This window comes from Apaloderma vittatum, unplaced genomic scaffold (genome assembly GCF_000703405.1).
Source record: "Apaloderma vittatum isolate BGI_N311 unplaced genomic scaffold, ASM70340v1 scaffold2287, whole genome shotgun sequence".
Taxonomy (NCBI): Eukaryota; Metazoa; Chordata; class Aves; order Trogoniformes; family Trogonidae; genus Apaloderma; species Apaloderma vittatum.
The window spans coordinates 1-22,966 of record NW_009724368.1 but is presented as its reverse complement, the minus strand read 5'-3'; the positions used below and the strand labels follow the sequence as shown (position 1 = coordinate 22,966).

Here is a 22,966-nt window from a genome sequence, read left to right as displayed (position 1 = left end):
ATAAATTCAAAGGAGTAAAAAAATAGCCAAATTAATGGTTGATACAGCTTTGAGTAGTTTTTGCCCTCAAGATCTGCAAAACTGCACTATCGATTTGTTTGCTCCCCCTCTGCAGAAATGGGCTAGTGATTTGATTTAGTAAAAAGTTTACTTCCAGAAGCTAAAGTAGCCTTGTAAAAGCTATTGAGTACTTGTGACCTCTGTGACTAGAGGGAACTGTAGCATGAATTCTTCAAGATGCTCCTTCATGGTAAGAATTCACGATAAAGGCCAAAGAATGAAGCACAAAATATTAGACAGAAGACTCATTTTCTCATATAGATTCCTGTTCAAGGATTGAAATTCACATGGGATGATAATTTAAACAGGAGCGGAAAGGGCAGTTCTGCTAAGAGATAATTACAGAATAAAACAGGCTGTGAAGATTTTAAGTCCACGTGGGCTTTGGGTGTTTTAGAACTGGTACAGATTTTGCATATCAATGCAATTTCTTCTTAACAGCAAGATTTTACTAGACTTCAGTATTTAGGTTGACTTTGTCCAGACAATATACCCTAATAAAACTTATTTTCTTTCTTAAAAAAATTAAAAATTAGAAGGTGAATCTAGGTGAGTTTGCGGAAGGCAGGTGTAAAAGTGTGTCTTCTCTTTGTAAATTTTTCTTTCAGTTTATAGAAGATGATCATGAAACTGTTTTGTGACCTTGGATTATGAGATATCGATACTAATGGGATAGATTAATGTTTGTTAAACTTATTTTTACTACTTAATCACATTTTTTGACTATTGTCTTAAATACTGTCCAGAAATGGCTTTAAAGACACAACACTGAACACTTTTTACTGACTGTTTTAGACTCTTGCTATAGAGTTGGGACTTTCTTCTCAGGCTTTAGCAGAAGTAGAATTTTGAAGGAAATGGGGAATCAAATTTATATGTGTAGGTTGGTTTGTTTGTTTTCCCCTCCTATTCCTATTGATTTTATTTCATTTTAGGGTTTTGGTATTTTGTCTTTTTAATAGTGTTTCATGTTGGATCAGTTTCCTATTTACTAAAAAAACCCAAACAACGAAGTGACCTGGCTTCCTTTTTCCTTTTATTACTCTGTTCTTTTCAACATAGTCAAAGTAATATAAAAAAAAGATACGGACTCTTAGCAAAAAACATAGATTTCACATGAAAAAAAAATGCATTGTCAAAAACTTAGAGTGTTTACTAACAGCACTGACATTTTTGATACTAAAACCCCCTTAAAGTACAACAGTGCTTTCGTGTTGCCCTCTACACTATCTCTAGCTTTTGTTCTGCATTGTATTAATATTCTAAAAAGTCATCTTAAGGGGAAAAAATTTAATTACATTGATTGTCTCTGCATTCTAGCATCTCGTCTGGGTTATATCTGACCTTAAGAGGATGCGGTTGGGTAATCAGTCCTCTAAGATGCAGTTTAAAAAGATTTGAAAGAGCTCTGAACGTTACTGTGTTCAAAATTTAAAATCAAAAAAGGCAAGCCAATTATGGGAAAGCTAAGATTTTTCTCTTGAATTTATTGATTTGTCCCATAAGGTTATTTTTTTCTGAAGTCTCTGCTATTTACTGCTTGGGTGAAAGAGCTCAAGACTGAGGAGGGGCCAAACTGGGAGCCTGGTGGATGATCCTCCTGGTCTAATACCTGACGTCTACTTACAGCTTGGAGAGTCTGGTGCCCTCATGCACCAGAAGGTGCTCAGTGCATCTTCAGCAGTTTAATCTGAGTTTTAATTTCTGTTTCTAAAAGATGCTTTGTCTTAAAGAAAAAAAAAACAAACCCACAACGTAGCAGCACTTGTCATGCAAACCCTTTGTGAAAGCGCGGATCATGGCATCTGGATTTAAGAGCAGCTTTAGCATCCTCGCTAATGAAATGCTGCTCTGGTTTCAGTGCTGCAGTATTTGACTTGTGGAGGAGCAGAAGCTCGTACAAGGCAGTCTGTCTTAGCGGTGGTTTTATCAGTGAAGTTCTCTTTTTATCTCTTCTGGCTACTTATCTTGTCTTAGTCATTCAGCCTTCTCGTAGTTCCCCTGTTTTGCGCTGTCTCCTCGTTTTATATTTCTTGCCTGCAGCATATATTCTCCTAATCTGTCAAAAAAGCAGAGCTGATTTCTGCTAAAACCTCCCCTGGAAACGCTGCTTTAGGCGAAAGCCCAGCATCAGCAGCCTCAGTCCAAACGGCCAGTCTGATGGGAGACCTGGCAGCTAGACCTGCCTGCTGCACTGGTGCTTTGTTGGTAGGGAAACACTTAACATCTGTGTTCCTGGACTCAATTTGAAGTGAGCGTAGAGACTGAAAGGCTCCTTTACTTTCAAGGCTAGAAATCAAGGTTTTTTAAAAAAATTCCAATTGGATTTTATTTTTTTTGCTAATGAAACAACAAAAAAAAAACAGTTTCCCTGATGGAAACAGGCTATGCAGCACCTTCCCAGGCTGCTCTGAGCAAGAAATTGCACAGGGACTGAGCTCGGAAAAAGGGAGGGTTTGGGCATTTAAATGCTTCTAAACATTGCTTTAGAGGACAAAAAAATGAGTAGATTTGTTCCTTCCCTTGCATAGAACAGCATCATTTTCTTTTCTAGATAGCTGCTAAAGAGTAAAGATGGAGTTGAAGTTTTCCATCCTTCTTTCCTCTGCTTCGAGGCAGCGAGGAGACAAGCTATAAATAGCTCCCGGTCTGCCTAAATTGGAGACTAACTGGAGAACTAAGGGGCAAGGGGGGAAATCCTGCATTTTTCAGACCCAGCCACCATTTGCACTTTCGTTTCAGTGTGTATCTTTGCTGTGACTGTCATCTTGGCACGTTTTCATCTCTACTATATCACCTGATTTCCTGAAACACGCAAATACCGAGATGCGTTTGTTTTCAGTCTTACCTGCAACGCGTGAAAATCCTCTGCTGGTTGTTCCAAGACTGACAAGTTAAGTTGTCAGTATGAAAAACATCACCACCCTCACGACAGCTTCATGTCATGCCCAGTGCCCATCTGCTCTGCCTGCACTCTAACACCGTACGTGCCGAAACGGGTTTCTTGGAGGAGATATTAGGGGGGGAACCTGCTTTTTAGAAAGAAGCAGGATCCTTTCACCTTTTGCATCCAGTGAGCAAACTCCAGGTATTTCCTTCTGGAGGAGAGGTTGTAGTAGGTACAAATACTCGAACAAAGCCCTTCGGCAGTTGGTCATTTCTGATTTGTTTGACAGTAACAAGCAAACCTGTATTCCCCTCACAGAACCGCACCCCTTCACAGCAGGGCTTTTCCCTCAAAATTACTTCCCAAGTCCAGTTGTTACTGCTATAAAAATAAGATGTGAAATATGTTGACTTGTTGGATAGAGAATGCTAAATATCTCCCGCAATGTGAAAATGAACCTCACGCCTTCTAGTACTTCCTCATCCAAGAGCTGCAACACTCGTACTGTCCATAATCATCTATTTTTGGTCTGAAAATTCAGACTCGGAAACAAGCGTCTGTTGAATTTTCTTGAATTTGTGACCTTTTTTTCCTGGTTTTGAACTGGTTTTGTGTTCTTGAAAACTCAAGGCTAACAAGTGATCTTGCATCCATGAAGAAATTACTAGTTTCTCTCAAGAAAAAGTGGGAATATTAGTATTTTTAACCTACCTATAGATAATACATGCACTGTTCCTGCATGTGTCGCAGTTAGCCGTGTCTTGACCAGTTCTATATGAAAGCCTACAAAGACAAGAACACAAGGTCATTAAAAAGTAATTAATTATAACATGTTTTTTTACCTTTCATGATTCTTTTTGTAGAAATCAGAACTTCAGGGTTGGGATATGTTTTTTTTTTCCTTTTTTTTTTAACAACGAACCACCACCACCACCAAACCACACTTAAATATTGAATACAAAAATCTGGCCATCAGGAAAACAGGATTAAAAATAGCACATTCATCTTCACTGAACAATGGCAAGATGAAGTTATTGTGGAAAACGAGTCTTTAATGACTGCAAGGAGAAAATAAAAGATTGATTTCCGTTATACTTTTGTAAATTAAAAGGGAAAGCAACAATGAAGCCAAGTGACATGAACCTTTTTTGACATAAAGCTGCCATGTACCGAAGTGATGAACTATCACTGGAAATGGACACACTCGCAGTTTCCACAGGCGTGACGGCGCTGGTTCCTTTGTCAAAAACCATGAGGCTTTTCCTAGTTCTTGCTGGATGTAGGGAATGTAATACTGAAAAATGGAGTCTATTTAGAAATGGTGCCTCGGCAATGAGGTATGAAGATCTGCTATAGTATCTTAAAAGTAAGAAAATGATTTTTAAATAATATTTCCTGGGCTCACCTAGCCTACAGCCATCTGTCGTCACTCTCTGGTTTGAAGTCTGTTACAGCAGTGTCTCTTAATTTACCCGTGTATTGTCTCTGGCTTGGTCAAATGAATTAGGGTTTTTTAAGCTAAACAAGTACTTTTTTGCACATTGAAACTTCATTAAGTAAATATATTAAAAAGGACACACTTGCATACCTATCACAATGGATGTTCTTGTGTGCCAACAAATTTAAAATGAAAATCCCTTGGTCAGTATTTCGATATTAGTACTTACTGCCTTTTTTTTGTAAAATCACAAACTTGGAATCTTTTAAAATAACTTTGTGTTAAATACAGACTAGTATTTGCAGAATTTCTGCATAGTTGGTTTTAAAAGAAATGGGGAAATAGCTCCTCTGCACAACTTGGAAGGCAGGAATAGAAGATCCGGTCAGGATTACTTAAGGGAAGGTTTCTGAAGTCAGGCGCTACTTGGGACCTTCCTTACCCAATTGTTTGACCTCAAATAATTCAGCATTGGCTTGGCTTAAGGGGAGCACCTCTGCCCCGTCCTTTGCTGCCCCAGCCACGGGGACAGAGCAGCTTCATCTCCACTTCCCTGACAAGGTAAGAGTATTGATAAATCCGACACTTGCAAAAAAAGTTGACTTAATTTTTATGTGACTAAATAGCAAACCTATGTAATATCAAGTACTAAAGGGAAATGATACACAAACCGTTTAATGTGCCTGTCCCTAAGATGGAAAATCAGTGTTTCCTAAACGCTGCAGGCTACTTATTTATCTTAGTGAACATATGGTTTTTCTTGGAAAATGCTTATCTGGTCCTCTGTCACTTACTATTTTGAAGGTTTCAAAACCGGTTTCAAAGTTTATTACATCACTTACATATTGGAACAGTTGAAATTTGAGATCAAGTTCTAAGTTAGTGGCCTCAAAAATACTTTTTGTCCAGAGGAACATCCTCAAATTGCCTGGATTGCTAAATTTTACCACAACAGCAAAGCCAGATGAGCAGAAGAACGGAATTTCTGTAGTATGTGCTATTCCTTGTGAGATAAAACCCCACAGTACTGGCTTACATTTGACTATACTTGAGTTTTATGCTAAGAGCAAAGCAATACGTGGTTTTCAATTTCCCTTTTAAAATCTTTCCAAAGTTGACATTCGGATTGTCATCACACCACTGAACTTGGACTTGCGAAATGTTTTTTTTCCAAGCCTATTGATCAAATACTAAAAACTCTTACTGAAAACACAACATGTAAAGTTTACAGATCAGCTCATGAAAGCCTTTACTTACTGAGGACATAAAGGGCAGTTAAATAATAATAAATAAATAATAAGTTAATAATCGCCTTCAGAGGAACACAGCACCGTTGTCGGAGTGCCTCTTTAGAGGTAAAGGCATAAACACGCTGCGCTGGGTGCCAGGTTGGTTTTTGTTCTCATTAGTTTCCAGTCGAGACATTTCCATTCATCTTTGTACTCCTGCAAACTACCGTTCAAATACGCAGTTAATTATCTGACACGTAGATGAACAACCTCCTCCTCGCTGCCAGTCTCTCTTGTTTCTGCACAGTGCTCCAGGGGTTGTGCTGCTCGTGTTTGGCCTGCCTCTCTGCTCTGCTGCTCAAGAAATAATTTAATAATAGGTCTGGTTGTTTTTTTTTTTAAATAGGCTTTTCCAAAGTCCAGTATTTACAAAAGCAAACTGCAGCCTACAAATGACTTATCCTGCTAACATATGTCTCCATTCTCCTGGATCACTGAGAGATGAGCCCTGTGACAAAGAGTGGCAGTGACATCTTATTTGTAAAGTTGTGTAGGAAAATGGGTGGTTGTATTTTAGGGACGTGCCTGGATGTCCCTGCCCATGACAGGGAGGTTGGATTAGATGATCTCTAAGGTCCCTTCCAACTTAGGCCATTCTATGATTTGCTCTAAAAGAGCGAGGTTTCTGGTGGCAGTTGGAAAAGCAAGGTGGCCAGGTCACCTGCTCACAGTGGATCTTGACAAGTCTTTATTTTTAGTTTTTCCCCCTCAGCGGGGTGTTGGAGAACCATGACTTGCACTGTGCGGCTGGGAAAAGGTGTGAATGCTTGGTTTGAAAGAGAAGGGAGGATGAGGAGTGTTCCTGTGTGTGCTGAAAACCTGAGGTGAAGAAGAGGGATAAATCAGAGCCCCCCAGGTCAGGTCGGTGCTGGTGGTGCATCCCAGCCACAGCCCACGTAGAAACACTTCAGCAAGAAGTCACGTGGGACTAAAGACCCTAATAAACACATTGCAGCATAAAAACTCCTGCGGATCTGCATGCTCTTTGCTCACACCCGTAACCCTGGCCGTTATCTTAGTTACTCCGATGGTTTACCAACAACCAGTTTCCACCAGCACCGCACCCATCTTAAACCAGTAATGTTTGAGTTGTGACAAACTTGGTGGACGGTGGTAGGCTGGTCGCTTGTTTAGCAAAGGCCATGCTGTAGTTGGTTTTCAAGTGGATGGGCCAGTTCAGTCATGAACCACTGGTAGTGGTCCTGGTACCTTACTGAAAATAAAGTGTCATATACACTTTAGATTAATAAATTGTCTTTCTCAAAATTGAATTTTCAGTATTTCATTTAAACGAGTTTCTAAAGTGTGAGATGATCTTTAAATGCCCAATAATTCCAGACTTTCAAATACTTTAAAAATGTATTTCCTAGTTGATGGTATAAGGCAGACTCATTAAAGTCATAAAAGTGGTCCTTTGATACAGGTTTTTAAAGAATATATGATTTTATCAGTTTGAAATCCTGGTTTCTCAATTGACATGTTGAGCGTTGCTTGCTTTTAGGATCTTTATAATTCACAAAATGTCCTGTTGACAGCGATACGTTTTTTTTCTAGTTGGACGTAAATTATCATGAACTTTAAGCCATCATTTTCCATATTGAGTATGTTCAGCCTTTCAGACGTGATTTTCCTTTCAAACTACAGATTTAGTGATGTTGCATTGTCTGAAGCAACCTAGTATTTAATTTCTTTGTAAGCCCCAAGAAGACTACGTGGTGTCACAGTGTTTGCTTTCCATAAGGCACTTTGATAGCTCTTTAGCCAGGACTCTGTTGTGTGAGCATTAGAACAAATTCAGTTATTTCTGTATGGATTAAACTCGTCATGAAAGAATTCTGTTGTTGACACCCCAGGGCTTTGGACTTTCACTTTCTTGTTTTCACATAATTATCTACATAAACATTTGCGTGGAATTCATCTACTTCATGCCAGCAAAGATTCTACTCTTGCTGTTGCGGTGAGGCTGCTTTGCAGGGCAGACTTACTGGAAAATTGAGTTTCCCATCAGTGCTAACTGCTGGAAGCACTTTGTGAGCACAGTGTTGATATCAGGTCCAGGAGAGCAGAGTTCTCGGTGAACATGCTCTCCTTCTGGGACTGAGTATTTTGAATAAGCTACTTTTTTCCTCCCTTTTAAATTATTTTAAGGGTATTCCAGTGTAGGAGAGCTCAGGCTAGAGACCGGTAACCTTTCTTCTTGATTGGTAAACTAGTCGGTGTTTCTCTCTAAGAGTCCTGTAAAATGTGAAACTTTTCACAAAGCAAAGATTCTTATGAAAAATTTGTTTTCTTTTTATCGAAACAGAAGTTGGGTTTCGTTTGTTTTCAATCCCAAGTGGAGTGTTTCTGTTTGTACCGAGTGAGATGCTTGGGAGCCAGGAGTTCCCCTCAAGCTATGACTCCGGTGGGCAATGTTCCTCTCGTAAAAATCATCTCAGCATTGAGCCTTGCATCTCGTTTTACCAGTTTTAAGGTCTTGATTTTGGGAATGACTCATCAGTTTAAGAAATATTCCACTTTTCAGTTTGCTTCAGTCTCTGTTTTTTTCATCTGTTCTTCAAGAAGGTCAAACTCGATCACCACGAGGTTGTGCTGACCCAGCTGCTCTGTGGTACTGCTGCTCTGGGGCGTGGATGAGCCTGTAGCACCTCATAAACTCATGGAATGGGTTGGGTTGGAAGGGACTTCAAGACCATCTTGTTCCACTCCCCCTGCCATGGGCAGGGGCACCTCCCACCAGACCAGGTTGCCCCATCCAACCTGGCCTTGGGCACTTCCAGAAAGTGTTCCATCACTCTTGGGAAGACGAAAATCCATCAGTCTTAAAGTCAAATGGAGATCTAGTTACGAGTTTGGTACTGAGGTGTGACCAAATGGTGTGAGTATTGAACGAAAGTGGTCGATTTTGTCCTCCTGGTTGTCCTCCCTGTCTCCTGGCCTCATCCTGGCTCTCCTCATGCGATGTGGTCCCTTGGGTGCTCCTGTGGGCTCTTTGACGTAGAGTTTTGCGAGTTTGTGCTGCAGTGTGAACTGCTCACTTCAGGTCTCCTAAAACATGCGGCATTTGGGATCTGCTGGTATTAAGATGTGAGGTGCAGCCAGAGGGCAGCATTGGGCATCTTTGCCTTCTACCACAAGTTCATTCTCACCAGGTTGTTCTGACTTCCATGAATAAGACTCCAGCAAATCTGGCCCCTTCCCCTAGCAATAAGTAACTCCCCATATTTTCTCAGCGGTCACAGTAAGAAAATTTTTTCTAGTTTGTGTTTGGAAAAATATTCATCTTAAGGAAATATTTTGGCTCGGTAATTGGCTAGGACCTATACTACTTCATGATTTTTCTCCCAAAATGAGAAAGAAAGTAGACTGCAGTAAGTGTGATTTTTCTTTTTTTCTTTTATTATTTTTTTTTTAATCCTATCAATATAGGAAAGTAAACATGGCACTGTCCATCCCTGGTTGGATCAGATGCATGCTGCTCTGCAAGAAGGGAACTGAATGCATATGCTGGAATGTTTAACCAGCTTCCCTGACATTCATGTTATTGCTACATTTCACACTACTTGAACATCTAAGGTGCTTTGATAGACGCCAACAAGAAGTCATTACTCCAGTAGCTCCCTTCTTTGATACGTGACATCTTGTATTTTCTGTTGTCATCCGGCCGTACGCAGCCAGGCAAGGTTAGCCTCGGGTGTGCGGTGGTGCTGCCTGCTCAGGCTCCGGAGAAAGGCTGGGTCTGGGTTAGTCGTGTCGCTGTGTCTCCATCTAATTGGCCGCGTCACCTTGGGAAGGATCTCTCATCTCCGTCCTCGGTTTTTCACGTATGCTTGCTATCTACATTGCATATTATTTTCAGGAGGCTTCCCTTTTATTGCATTGCTTTCAGCGTTCTTGGCACAACCCGAGCTTAACCTCAATTAACACTTCCAAGTATTAAAATATTATAATGAAGAGCAGCCGTTTTGCTGACATGAACTGGCAGCAACTAATAATAGGCTGCAATTTTCAGAGCAGCCTAAGGGAATTACACCCTCTAAATCCCTGTGAAATGCTGAATTCGTGCACCTGCTTGAGGCTTTTTTTTTTGAAAATACCAACTGTAACATCATATTCTTTACATTTGAGTAGTTTTTTGCTCATATAAATTTATATGAGACCCTGTTGAGCTGAGAGCGAGAAGCTTAGATCTGTATATGCTGATTTTTTTTTTCTATTGTTCAATAAGTAGCTAGTGAAGGGATACTAATTCTTGGACTTCTCTTGAAAACAAACAAAGGGAAAAAATATTACAAAGTGATTTGGAAGGATAGATCTGTTACATCTGGATGTCCTCCCTTATCTGCTGGGATGCAGGGAATACTTCATATTAATTGAGTTACCTAATGGCCTGAGTTACAGAAGTGGTTGTTCTTCAGAGCACGTTTATGCTCTGATGGGCATCCTCTTTAGATGATGTTGATGTTCATCCCACTTTTGATGTACTGCTGCCAACAAAGAGGGTAAACAGGCCTCAAGAAATTTTTGTTGTTGATGTTTTTATTAAAATATTGTGAAACAAATTATCTTGAGGCAGGAGCGAACCTTTGAAGTGGTTTTGAAGCGACAGTTCTGGCTGTGCTGAATAGCTGAGGAAGCGTTGGCCACGGTTCTCCTCAAGCCTTTGCGTAAGTAGGGATTGTATTTCCATGCATAGCCCTGTCCTGCAGGAACTATTCTTAGCACAGCTAGTTAAAGCCACTACTATTATCTGTCTTTATGGAGTAAGTGTTTAAAAATAAATAGTCAGGTGGAGAACTTCTCCAAACCTTTGTTTTGGACTGTGCTGCAGAGTATTGCAGACCTAATATTGCTAATAACCATGCTTCAAGGGAAAATTATCCATACTTATTAACACAATTTTCCTTCTGGCAGAGTAAGATGACTTCCCTAGTCGCGTGTGTTCTATTTGTCCTTATGACCCGAATAAGTCACGTTTTTGCTATGTAAACTGCAGGAAGATCACTCGTATATGTTTTTCAGGTTAAAATAAATCCTGCTTAGATTTAGTCTAAGCTAGGAAAGATTTGTCTTTCTAGATCAATGGAAAGCCTCGTGTAACACATTCATATCAGGAAAATCTTGTTTCTGTTGGAGGAATATCTGCCTCTGGTTCCCTTAAGAACTTAGATTTTGCCATCAAACCAGCAGGTATGTATAGTATGAAACATCTGGAGTCAGCCTTTGGCTCATATAAAGGTATTCTGAAACCTTGCCCAGTAAACCCGTAGAAAAATTGTTTTAACCTTACTGCTGCTGTGTCTTTGAAATTCATAATTATCAATTAGTAGTTTTTATTTATAGGCAATAGTAGTACAGTCCAATAAAAATGAAAATCAAGAATAGTGCTGTGCTTTGAGCAATGATCTTGAGGCTTTTTTGTTTGGTGTCTACAGCTGGATGCCATCATTCAGTTGTTCCATGCTTTTCAGAGGTTTATTTTTTTTTTTCCACCTTGGCTTTCACCAAGGTTTGCTTTTTTTAGTTTTTTCTTCATTTTTTTTTCCCCCTCTCCGTTGGTGTTTATTGACATTGCTTATTGGGTTCTCCAGTACAATCCCTGGAAGCCTTGGTTGTCTTCCAGTAAACACTGGCTCCTTGCTTGTGTTTGAGATAATCTGCTCCCCTTTAGGTGACAGAGTGTGGATTGGCTCCTCCAGCAGCGTGGACATCCTTAGGTCACTCAGAGCAGCTAAAGAAAGCACAGTCTCAGCCTGCCCTCACTTGCTGGGGTTGTTTTGCGTTGAGCTTGATTCTATTTGCGATTCTTCCTGCTGCCGTTATGAGTAGAAGCCAGCTCTGTGCTGCTGATCTGTGGCTCTGTGCAGAGACCTCCTTTGCACGAGACAGGGCTAGAGGAACTGGTTGCAAGTTGTGCCAGGGGAGCTTTCAGCTGGGTATTAGGAAGAAGTTCTTCACTGAAAGGGTCACTGGGTGTTGGAACAGGGCAGTGGTGCATTCACCATCCCTGGAGGTTTTTGAACAATGTGTTGATTTGGTGCTGAGGGACATGGTTTGGTGGTGACCTGGCAGTGCTGGCTTAATGCTTGGACTCGATCTTAAAAGGTCTCTTCCAGCCAAAGAGATTCTGTGATTCTGAACACGTATGAGCCACCATCATTTGTCTTGCCTTATTGGCAGTTCAACAGTTGACATTAGCAGAAGAAAAATCACAAAACCCGGACAATCTGAATTAAATTCATAACATCCTTTGTCAGGATTCTCAGAGCTCAAGCACTAAGCCGGTTTGCTCCTGTGGTACGTTGGGAGCTGGGGACCTGCACAAGTCTGCTACGTGCCCTGACTGATCTGAACATCCCAATGCCAGAGCCTCAGGGTACTTGGTCACAACATTCCCAGCTCAGAATCCTGACGGTCAGCTTCAGTGGGCTGCGCTTTTTTTTTTTTTCTTTTGAGTAGTCACTGTGTGTGGATTAACTAAACTTTAATGGATGGTTTTCTCTGCGAGGCAGATGGCAGCAGGGAGCACGGGGAGGCGGCCTGCAGGCTGGGTAGACGGACCAAGGATCACTCCCCCCTTATCGGTCACTGTGGCCATCAAAATAGTCACGCTGGGGACTGGTATGTTTGAACACATAGCAAAAAAAAAAAATGAGCAAAAAGAAATGCTGCACAAATCCACTAACTCATTTTTGACAGGCTTTCTTAACTGATGGCAGAGGATGAAAGCACAAATGCTCTGCTGGTCTAAAATAATATCGGAATCTTTTTTCCAGTTTTTTTCCCCCCTCCTTGTCTATCTTTTTGTTACAGGGCTGATATTCTTCATTTGGTTTTGGAAAATACCTTGAAATGTACAGAAGCACAACGATGAGATTTTTCAGACTGTTTCCAAGACAGTGGTTTGTTGTCTTTTGCTGAATCCTGACAGTTGGAAGCAGATGACTAATTTTCTTTTTGAGGTATTTGCACTGTGGGCGTATGGCATGACTCCCAAGACAGCAATTCAGGTGCTTTCACCCCTAAATACATTTTATATTATACTTAGGTTAGTCAGGGAGTGAAGAGTTTAAATAAAAATTACATATTTTAATAGGTCTGTCTAGCGATTTTAAAAAAAACCCTCTGAGAATGGAGAGAATGAATACGTATTTCAAGTAAAACCACAAAATCTTACAGGAATTAGGTGCACGCAAGGTCTAGCACCTCCCTCGAATATTTGTGCCTCTCTTGTCTCACCAGAAAAATCAAGAGGCTAATTAACATGTCAACTCTTTGTATTAGTAATTCAGGGAATTCACTCTAGCTGAGTGGCAACTGTAGAGCTGGCGTATAACTCTTCGACCAAATGCTTCCAGCAGGTTATCAGGGACCGCGATTTGGCTGTTGGATGAGGCTGAGGTCGGTCCCTTTACCCCTTGCAACCCACCTCTCTGCTGTGACTCGCTCCTGACCCCGAAGCACTGGTACTCGGAAGCCCAGAGACTTTTCGAACCTGCGGCTCATCCCTGGGACTGCTGCACTAATCCTTTTCCTGCACGTTCCCCTTCCGAGTTCCCATTCCAGTTCTGCCACCAAATCCACCTGATTTTAAAATTAATTACATCCGTGTGTCATTCCTGGGACTCGCTGGGGCAGGGTGCTCAGAGATGTAAGTTATCAGGTAAAAAAAATCCCTGCCTACAGCTCGTGCCCTCACCCCTCCCTGTTGCTCCTACGCCGAGCTGGACAGTTTCTCAACTACAGAGGAATTATTCAGCTCTGTGGCTCCCGGCCCTTTGTCACCCATGGCATGGAGATTCCAAACTGCACAGCAGCTTTAACGCAAACAAAATCATCTCAGCTGATCAGACCAAAGGGTGCTTCATCGGGACGACCTAACGGTGTGTTCATGGTGAATAACTGTATTGCGACACCTCGGATTTTGCTCGACTTGGACGGTTAAATTAAAAGGCTGCTAACGGGCCTTGTTCCTATAAAGGAGCAAAGATAAAGAAGTCACTTATGGTATTATTTCATGATTTCAAAGTGGTGGAGATTTTGGTGCATGCTTAAGCATTTCGTTTGCGTTACCTGTATAAGCTTACACCACCTTATGATCAAAACTACATCAGCCATACCATATGCAAACCAAAGAGCTTGTTTAAAAGTCTAAATATTACGCAGTAGCGTAAAATCAAGAACATGGAGTAGAATTGCTGGCCACTGATTATGTGGTACTTGCTAGAAGAATGAGCAACTGTATGGTGAAAAAAAACACAACAAAACCAGACAGCAGCAAGGACCCTGGAAGTGCTGAACTCTTTTTTTTTTTTTTTTTTTTTGTTCTGTCACATCTCAAGTAACTCTTTGCAGGTCTCAGTACTTTCTGTTATACCCTCTTCATAAATGATAGTAGCTTGAGATTTTCCTGCAGTACAGGAGAATCAGTGGAGTTGCACTTGGGCATTTGCCTGAGCTTTGTACACAGATGAAGCAAGGTCCCCTACCTGGGGATTTTTTCTGAGCTTGTATGGACGGCAATGAAGTAAACAAAGCCCACATTTACCAAAGAAATTACCTAAGTCATGCCAGGTTGAACTATTCCGGAGTGCAAATTGCCTTGTTAATGTCACAATACCTCTGCTCCTCTCTACCATCCAGGCTCTCATGCTGATGAGTTACTAGACCACACTGGGATTCAATCGCATCTTCTCAGGATGCTGGAGCCAAGAGAAAAAAATGTAGTACACCCGATACAATGCTGTCTGTCCTCCTCTGGCTTGTTCATGCAGTGACGTGGTGAAAAACATCCTCCATCATTATCTTATTAGTAAAAGAGGGTTAAGCACAGCTGGGCATGTGTAGAGAGATTTCCAGCCTGCCTTTGAATGGCAGTTTTTCTTCTCGGTTGACCTGTGACAGAGTCAATCCCTGTGCTGCTGCTCCACGAGATGCAAAACCAAGCCTTCACAATAAACTGTCACAAAAAGCTCAGAATTGTCCCAGTTTCCCTTAAGTATTCTGTTAAATTGCTGCTTTTCTAAGTGTTATGGGTAAAATGGTTCAGTGACAGGGAACAGTAACCTAGTGCTGACTGCAGGCAGCGAATACGTGCCCGCGCCTGCCTTAGACCTAGACTTTTTTACCTGTTTACTCATCTGCCTTCAAAATTCCACTGTATTTGCAAAACTCAAAAGGAAGCCATTAAGAGCTACAAAACGATGCAGACCACTGTAGGTTTTTGCAAGGTCTGGGCTGAAAACAATTTCTGGATCTGTGAAGAAGCCAGATGTTTCCGTCTGGCTACCGAAAGAATCCACAGGTAACTGCATCCAGCTCAGCTCTTCATCATCTCCAGTGCTGGCTCATCTTCATTTCCCTCACTGCGTTGTACAGGACCTTGCTTAAGACTGAATGACATGTTATGTCTTAGTTCTGGAACCGGGGGTAGCTGGAAGCCTCACCGGTTTAAAAACAAAAAGCCCTTCTTCAGACGAATCGTTTTACTGAAATTGTCCAGTCAAAATCCAGTTTTCCCGAGTCCAGGGAAGAGATAAGCATATCTTTGTGTAAACACAGGGGCTCAGAAGTAGGTGTCAGGTAGAAATCTGGGGATTAATCTCTCGGCGAACGAACAGCAGCGAGAAATTTGACACTGTAGAGCTTTGTCTCATTTGTACACGACTAGAGAGGGACCTGGCTTATTGCTCTGTCTCTTCGGATTCTAATACTACCGACAGTCAAAATGCAGTTATTAAAGGATTATTCTAATTGTGTGAAGTGAAAACTGGTAATTCAGGACCTAAGTAACATCCCCTTTACAAGACTGATTTAGCAGAAAAACTCTCCTCGCAGGTATGTAATTTGGACAGTTTGGTGACAGTTGGGAAAGCTGCTCTCACGATCTGCGGCAGTTCCTAGGGATATATTTAGCAAGGACGTAGTCTGCTTAATTTTTTATTTTAATTTTATAAATCGCTCATTCTAAGGCTTCACTAGCGTTCCCAGATTTGAATTGTGGACGTTTGCTTTTATTGGCCTTTGTGTGGCTGCAGCCAATCTGAAGGAAAAGTCTTGAAGCTTAATTTCACGTCGAAGGCTGCAGTGCTGCTGAGCCCTGCGCAAATGGGGAGCTGCCGTGGTGAATGGTGTTTCATCTTCATTTTCAAGTGTTTTAAAGCCACTAGATATAAAGCAACTTATTTTTCTGAGTATTTCAAATACCTTTTCCTCAAACTGTAGAGGCGCAATGCAGATAAATGGCTGGAATATATTAGCAGAATAAGTTCTATTTTCTCAGAATGTTCCTAGTGTCATTTTTTTTTGGAGGAAACAGAGCAAGCAATAAGATCAAGCACCTTGGCAAAAAAAGATGATGTTTCATTTGGTTTGTTTGTCTTACATTTATTCCACATACTGGTTGCTTTGAAAAGTTCACTTTTCATTTCTGTTCATCATTGCTTGTTGAAAACATCCTGCCACTATCACTATATTCCTTAAAAAATACTATTTAATAGCTACTTTTTTTTTTTTTTTTTTTTGCTAGGGCAAAATGGTGATTTAATGCAATGCTCTTTATCTTAAATGTCCTAGTATCTGGATACTCGGAATACCTCTGACGTATGTTCTGTGAGCTGTGAGAGTTTGCCCTTTTTATCCACTTTGACAATTTGATCGGAACCTTTGATTATGAGCAACAGAGTAACTTTGTTTAACTCTAATGAAAAGCCTTCTCCAAAATATAAATCGCATCGTTTCAGAGGTCTATGAAACACCGTGCTCTGAAATACTTATGTTACCTGCCCTTTTGGATCTAACTCTGGATTGTTTTTTTGAGGGATCTAATTCAGAAAAAAAAAAGTGTAATACGAGTTTTAAACCTTGGGTGATGCCAGATCTTTTACCTTGAATGATGCTGGATCATTGAAGGATCGATATATAATCAGCTTTCAGTTGGGGTTACTGAGAATTTTAAATAAGTGGCCTCAAGGGTGGTTGTGCAGACTGATAGCAGGCATTGAAATAACCTCTGTTTTGAAATTATATTTGGCAAATAATGAAACTGTTCCAGTGATGGGGTATGTGGAGCTGTGAGAGGCGTCGTCGACGTGTAATGTGCCGCTCTGCCGTGTCTGTGTCACTTGTGCTTGGGGGCAATACGGAAGGGAGAAGGCTGGACTGCTGTTTTATAGCATGGAAAACCAGGTTACTTGTGGTGAGGGCAGGTAAATGGACTTTTATGTCGTCTTAATACTTATCCTGCTTTCAGGGAAGGGTAAGTGACCATCTGAGTCATGGCTGAGGGATGAGCTGTAATTGGGAAATGAGCACAGGGCACGGGGATGGCACCTGTCGCGGGTGCGCATGGGAGGGAGCTGTCTTCAAACAGCTTTAGTGACCTAACGGAAAAGAAAAAAAGATCATGGAATGCATTTTGCTTCAATATGGTTCAAAGTTTAGTGTGACACCTTTCAGGCAGTGACAAAGCCTGACGGTTCAGCTATTAATGCTTAGAATTAACTACGTGCTTACGAAAGGAGAGGGAGTAGTTATACAAATGGCTGTAAGAAAAGGAAGAGTGTTCTGTTGCTGTTCCAACTAGAAAATAAAAAGTGCTAGCACAGTAATCAAATGCTCCACTGCAAGACTGATCTTTGAAACAGCAGAGAAAAAGGTATATATGGATTAGAGTAAAAAAAATAAAAAAATCACCCAACCATCCACTGGCCCAAAGACTCTAAGATCCAAAAGCCCTGATTTGTGCAAAAGTTATTTCTTCTCCATGAGTGAGGAAGCTACATACAAAGAGATTTGTTGTCTCGGCCTTAGAAAGGAGAATTGTTACAGTCCTCAAGGCATTTGAGTGTTATCTGTGTTGGGAAACTATCTGTAAACAATGCATGCTCTGAAATACAACTACTCAAGTGAGGGTAAAGACTGAAGTATTTAAGAGGTGATCTCAGGTAGAGTAAGGGAATGAATGTGACCACTCCAAAGGACAGGCAAAAGGCATAGATGTAAAGATCACAGAGTTGAAAATAAAGGTGGTCAGCAGTGCTGCTCCACAGGACTGCTCTTAAGTCCCTTAAAACCTGGTGGCGCTCGGTAGGTAATATGATTTGTGCATCACAGGTGGAATTTGTTGCACCCTCTCAGCTTTTCAATTATTTATTTGTAGTGCTGTTAAGCTTATCTATTGCTTCTCTCCATTTCCAGGTTTTCTCTTAGAAACAATTTTCTTAAACTGTTCCTCTGCCGTGTTTGCAATCGAAAAAACAAAACCAAAAGGGGAAAATCCCGAACGAAACCATGTCACATTATTTCTGCAGCTGGGACATTAACATTGGAAGGCCGTGGTTGCAGAGGCTGTATTCTTGCAAGCTCTTTAAGATTTCTTTTCTCGTCACGTGAAGTAAGGAACTCCCTAGTTTTTAAGAGTATTGGCTCGTGTGCGTAGATGGATTGAGTTGGACAGCAGAGCTTGTTACTACCTTTATTTGCTCTGTCTCCTTTGTCTGAGCTGAGTAGCTGGACTGGACTTGAAGTAGCTTCTGAAAAGGAGAAAAGCAAACAACCTGGGCAATAATTGCTTTGGCTCTCTGACTTTCTTTGCCATCATTGCCGAGGCAGGATGATAAGTTTATGCTGAACTCTTGTGCCCCTGAGGATGATTGCTTGTAGTGTTTTTAAGGCACGAGTACCTAGGTGTCTCTGCTCCGGGTGAAGCTCCTTTCTTTGGTTCAAACATTCATCCAGACACACACAGTATTGGGTTTTTTTTCTGCTTAGAAATGATAATAAGAGACACAAATATCCTTTACTGATTGGGAAAAGGGAAATGACATTTACATTCCGTCCATGAGAACGTGTTCTTTGACCGCCTCTTCAAGGCGCCTGGGACTGCTTGTTTCATGAATGTTTATTGAGAGCTCTTTAAATTCCTGAACCACTGTTGACTAATAAATGAATATAAATTATCTCCGAAACAGGTTCATTTAACTCTGTCTGATGGGTAGCATTTGGCCTGTCAGAATCCAAATCCTGTGACTTATTTCTGTATGGCAAATCGAGTGCTTTGTTTATTAAAATTGCTGATTTGTTCCATAATGAGACGGGCCGAGATCACTGGTACTTTTCACAATAACGATTTACAGGGCGGGTCATCGGTGTTCTCCAGCAGCAAAATGGTTTTGATTATCTGTTCATCTCCTGGTTAATTGGTGTTAGTTAGCCAGGTTTTGAAATGAGTGACTTGCATTTTGCGTTCAGTCCTGTCGGCCTTAGCGAGGCTCCACACCGGCGCAGAATTTGGCTTGCTTTATTTATGTGACTACAGACAAACATGCCTAGAGTTGGTAAGGTTGCTAATAGTTTACTAGAAGATAAAGCAAACGTCATTTGGAGCATGAAACTTGCGCTGTAAAGCTGCACCTTGCATCATGTAATATTCAACATCTTTCAACTCAGAGCTGGGAGGCTTAATTGAAGCTGTAGCTCTGTTAGTTTTATTCATGCATGACTTAAGACAAACATTGCTGAATGCCTTTTCCTGTGATGTAATTTCTTTGCGCAGAAGCTTCCACGTAGCGAGGTTTAATTACCATTTTGCGGAAGATTTAGTAAATAACAGTGAGTACAAGAAATGCAGAATTTTGTTTCCTTCGATATTAGGGGGGGTCACGGGCTAGTCATAACAATTTGTACCCCGACCCCCAAATCTGCCATACGTTATTTAGATGGATTTAATGCATTAAAATGATGCGGTGCCTGATGGTAAGAGCTGTGTTTCCTGATGGCCCGAATTTTGCATTCTGTGACCAGGATCTGATCCCAGGTCAGAGGAAGAGCAAGGTCATGCTGCCCCCCTCGGAGTCTCGGATTTGGGAGAGCGACGAAAGCCCTCAGCTCCGTCGGGTGTTAGAGCTGCTCCGTGTTTCTCTCCCTCCTCTGGTGTTATTTTGCCTCTCTCTTCAGCAGGGCTGAATGCTGGATGTGGTTGCTAATTGCAGATAATGTAGTACTGACATTTTGAAAAGTGTACATAGATGATATTCACCCACAGGATGATACTACTATCTTCAGAGATGCTGATACAGTTTTGCTGGCGTGGGCTCATTTGGTGATGAATTGCAGTAATAGCGGTTCAAGACCTACAGCGTATTAGTGAAAATGAATCCACTGAGCACTAGTCCCATGGCACTAGAACAGCACTTAAAGAACACTGATTTTCTTGAAAGGAGAAAAGTCTGATTAAGAGAGGTAGCTGCAGGTTTGCTGCTTTGTGGTTCTTTTGGATTTTTTTGTGTTGTTTTTTTTTTTACCAGCTGCACGTTATTTGTATTTGTTTCTTGATATATGCTATTGCAAGGAATTTAATATACATAAGAAAACCAGGAGAGTGCCATAAACACAGGACGCTGTTTTCTACTTTAGCAGGTGGAAGACTCCGAGTTGCTACAATAAGCAGAGATGTAGCAGTGGTGGTCCTTTTAATTTCTTCTTCTAAACTGACCTAACACCTGGTTATAATAGGCCAAAAGATCGACGTGCTAAAACAGAGGGGACACGTAATAGTTAATGTATGCAGTGATGGGTCTCTGTGGCAAAAATGTTGTCGAAACGAATGCAGTAATTGGAAAGAATTATGCTAATAAAAGGATGGGGCAGCCTATTATTGAAGTAGTTGTCTGAGGGAAATAGGAATAAAGACAGGCTTCGTGTTAATAATGTGTTGGTGCTTTGCATGGGAACAGAGTGTTCTTTCAGCTCTGGAGTGCGATGAGCTGAGAACAGCAAAATCCCAAGCATGATGCTGGACTCCTCTGGGCAATCTTTAAAATCACTCAGGTGCCAGAAAATGAGAGGGATCTGGGATACAACAATCCCTAACCCAGGAAAAAATACGCAAGTAACGCTTCTCCCTTCTTTCCTCCTCTCCCGCCCCTACAGCCTTCACGCCTGGCTGGGAGGGTCACGTTTGGGACATGAGTGTACAGAAGAGTAGCTTAAAGTGGTTCCCAGTAGAAACCCTTCCCTGTTCTCAGTAAGTTTTAAGGGAGCACCTTTGTACGTTGTGTTTAAAAAAACCCCAAACTTATCTGAGATCTCCCCTTGATTTGTAGATATTTTGCTTCCAATTTGATAAATAACCTTGACCATCGGTGTAACCCCAAGCAGTTAAGAGTTAATGTCAAAGAATCATTAGAATGTTTTAATTGTCTCTTCCACATACCATGATGAATTAGGAAAGTTTTCAAAATGTGTGATGTATCTTTAGGTGGTGATTTCACTATTGCGGGGAAACATATGGGGGGAGAAGTAAAGGAGGGCTAAAAAATATGCTCTTTTTGGTCAAATATAATCTGATCTGGTAGACTCTAATCTGCAAATCTGTGTGTCTAAGAGGCAGCAGAGAGACTCTGAAGAAGTGGAGTTTATATATAGTTCCAGTCTTCTAGGGCTGATATAGGCTACAGTTTTGTCAGGTTAACATCTGCAGAAGGATTATTTGAAGATATGAGCACTCATCGAGAGTTTGGGCAAGACCTCTTTTGTGTGGAGGGCAGGGATACAACCCTGATACTGGCTACGTTAAATGGGCCTTTTTCTGTGAGGGCAATGTAAAAGTATTTGCTGCACCTGTTGCTCTACTGTCTTTGGGGAAAAATATAAAATGGATGTATAAGTGTATGGAGGAAGCGCTGATATTTAGAGCAGATGACTTTGTGGGTAGATGTGTGCGTTCATACACACGGGATTCTCGATGATCAGGTGATGAGTTATGATGATGAAATGTTTTTCTGTATTTTGTGCCTTGACAAGCAGTATGCTACTTCTTTGCAATTCTCCAGCAGTTTCTGTAAGTTAAGAAAGTTGGAGGAATAAATTTTTCTGAATAGTAATAGTTAAAAAAAATAATAAATCTGTGAGCCTGTGTTGTTTTCAGCTAGATCAAGAAGCTTCCCAGTCTGAAGATCTAGGATTTGACGAGGTGTTCTAAAAATACCATAACCAGCTGTTTAAGATAAACTGAAAATGCTAAGGCTGTGTTGACAGCACTGTCCAACAGCTAAGACGATTGTTAATGAAAACCTTGAATTTTTAGGATTACCAAGATGATGTCTACATTCCTAGAGAAAGAGATGAATTGCAAAGCTTAAGCTGTACCTTTTGACTCAAATGAAAACGCGTGCTGCTTCAGGTAGCATGAGCTACTGCTTTGCGATTTTAAAATCCAGATCTCTTCTGACAAATGATGATGTAATTACAGAAGTATTACACACATACGCCTTGAGGTGCATTCATTGAATAACGATTAGCGAACTATGGCAAGTCTGCAGACTGTTAATGTGAGAGAGTGGTTGAACTGTCTAGGTCAAGCCTAAAGGTTGTACTGTGCTACAGTAACTTACTGGAAATGCCTTATTGATTTAATTAAAATATGCTACGGATAAACTGAGTTTGCTGCATGTAACGTGTCAATGCTGTAAAGAAGACTTTGATACTCCAAAAGTTTTAAGTTCCTTCTGAAAGAAACATCATTAAAAATTCAGAAGGTGAAAGTAAACCAGACGAGATTTATACGCCATTAATGGAATTATATTAAGAGTTGTAATCATATCCCTTTATCTTAAAGGTATGTCTCTTACAGAGTTATGATTTTTCTGCTGCTTTTCATGGCTTGTGAGGTTGTACAGGTAATACAAGTTGGTGATGTGGAAGTGTCCTTGCTAATCGTGTTTGACACAGGCTCTGTTCTGTGCTCATTAGAAAAGGTACGAGAAGAGATATTACAGGCCCTTTGTTAAATGAGTACTTAATTACATCCTAGGACAAGCAGACACCAATCTGCAAACGCTGCTGCCCAGTTTCCCTAGGACTCGCCTCTAAAGCAGCCAAACTTGGTCTGCGTGAGCAGCACCACGTGTCACGTCTTGGTGCCCCGCGGAGGAACACACAGCGGCGAGTGCCGAGTGACAGTAGCAAATGCAAGAGCAGGACTTGTTAGAAAAGGCATTTCAAACAGCTCACGCGCATTTAAGCAGTTTCTACTCACCCTTCTCTGTGAGCTTCTCCTTTCTCTAGCTCTTGTATGACACCCAACAGCACTTTTATGGTTTCCTGACTAGAGCTGATCAAATTTTCCATCATCTGAAGCTGCGCTTTCAAGTCCACAACTTCGGTGTGAGGCACGATTTGTTGGCATTCCTCGCTCACCGCGACGGCCGTCTGGCAAGGCTGGCTCTCCTCCATGGGTGAAACGTTCAGCTGAAGGGCCCGCTCGTTACATTCAGCGGCTCGGCACTGCGC

The 22,966-nt window shown here is 41.2% G+C and overlaps 1 protein-coding gene across 1 annotated transcript in view; it reads right to left on the bottom strand.

The window, feature by feature from the left end:
* Window positions 1-22,960, bottom strand: part of LOC104276216 (protein FAM196A-like) — a gene marked incomplete at its 5' end in the record, with an annotated part of 28,557 nt that extends 5,597 nt beyond the window's left edge. The window contains 2 exons of the mRNA XM_009872446.1: window positions 3,659-3,730; window positions 22,713-22,960. Of these exons, the coding sequence (XP_009870748.1) occupies window positions 3,659-3,730; window positions 22,713-22,960 (320 nt within the window). The remainder of the gene's footprint in view (window positions 1-3,658; window positions 3,731-22,712) is intronic.
* Between the last annotated feature and the right edge of the window lie 6 nt (window positions 22,961-22,966).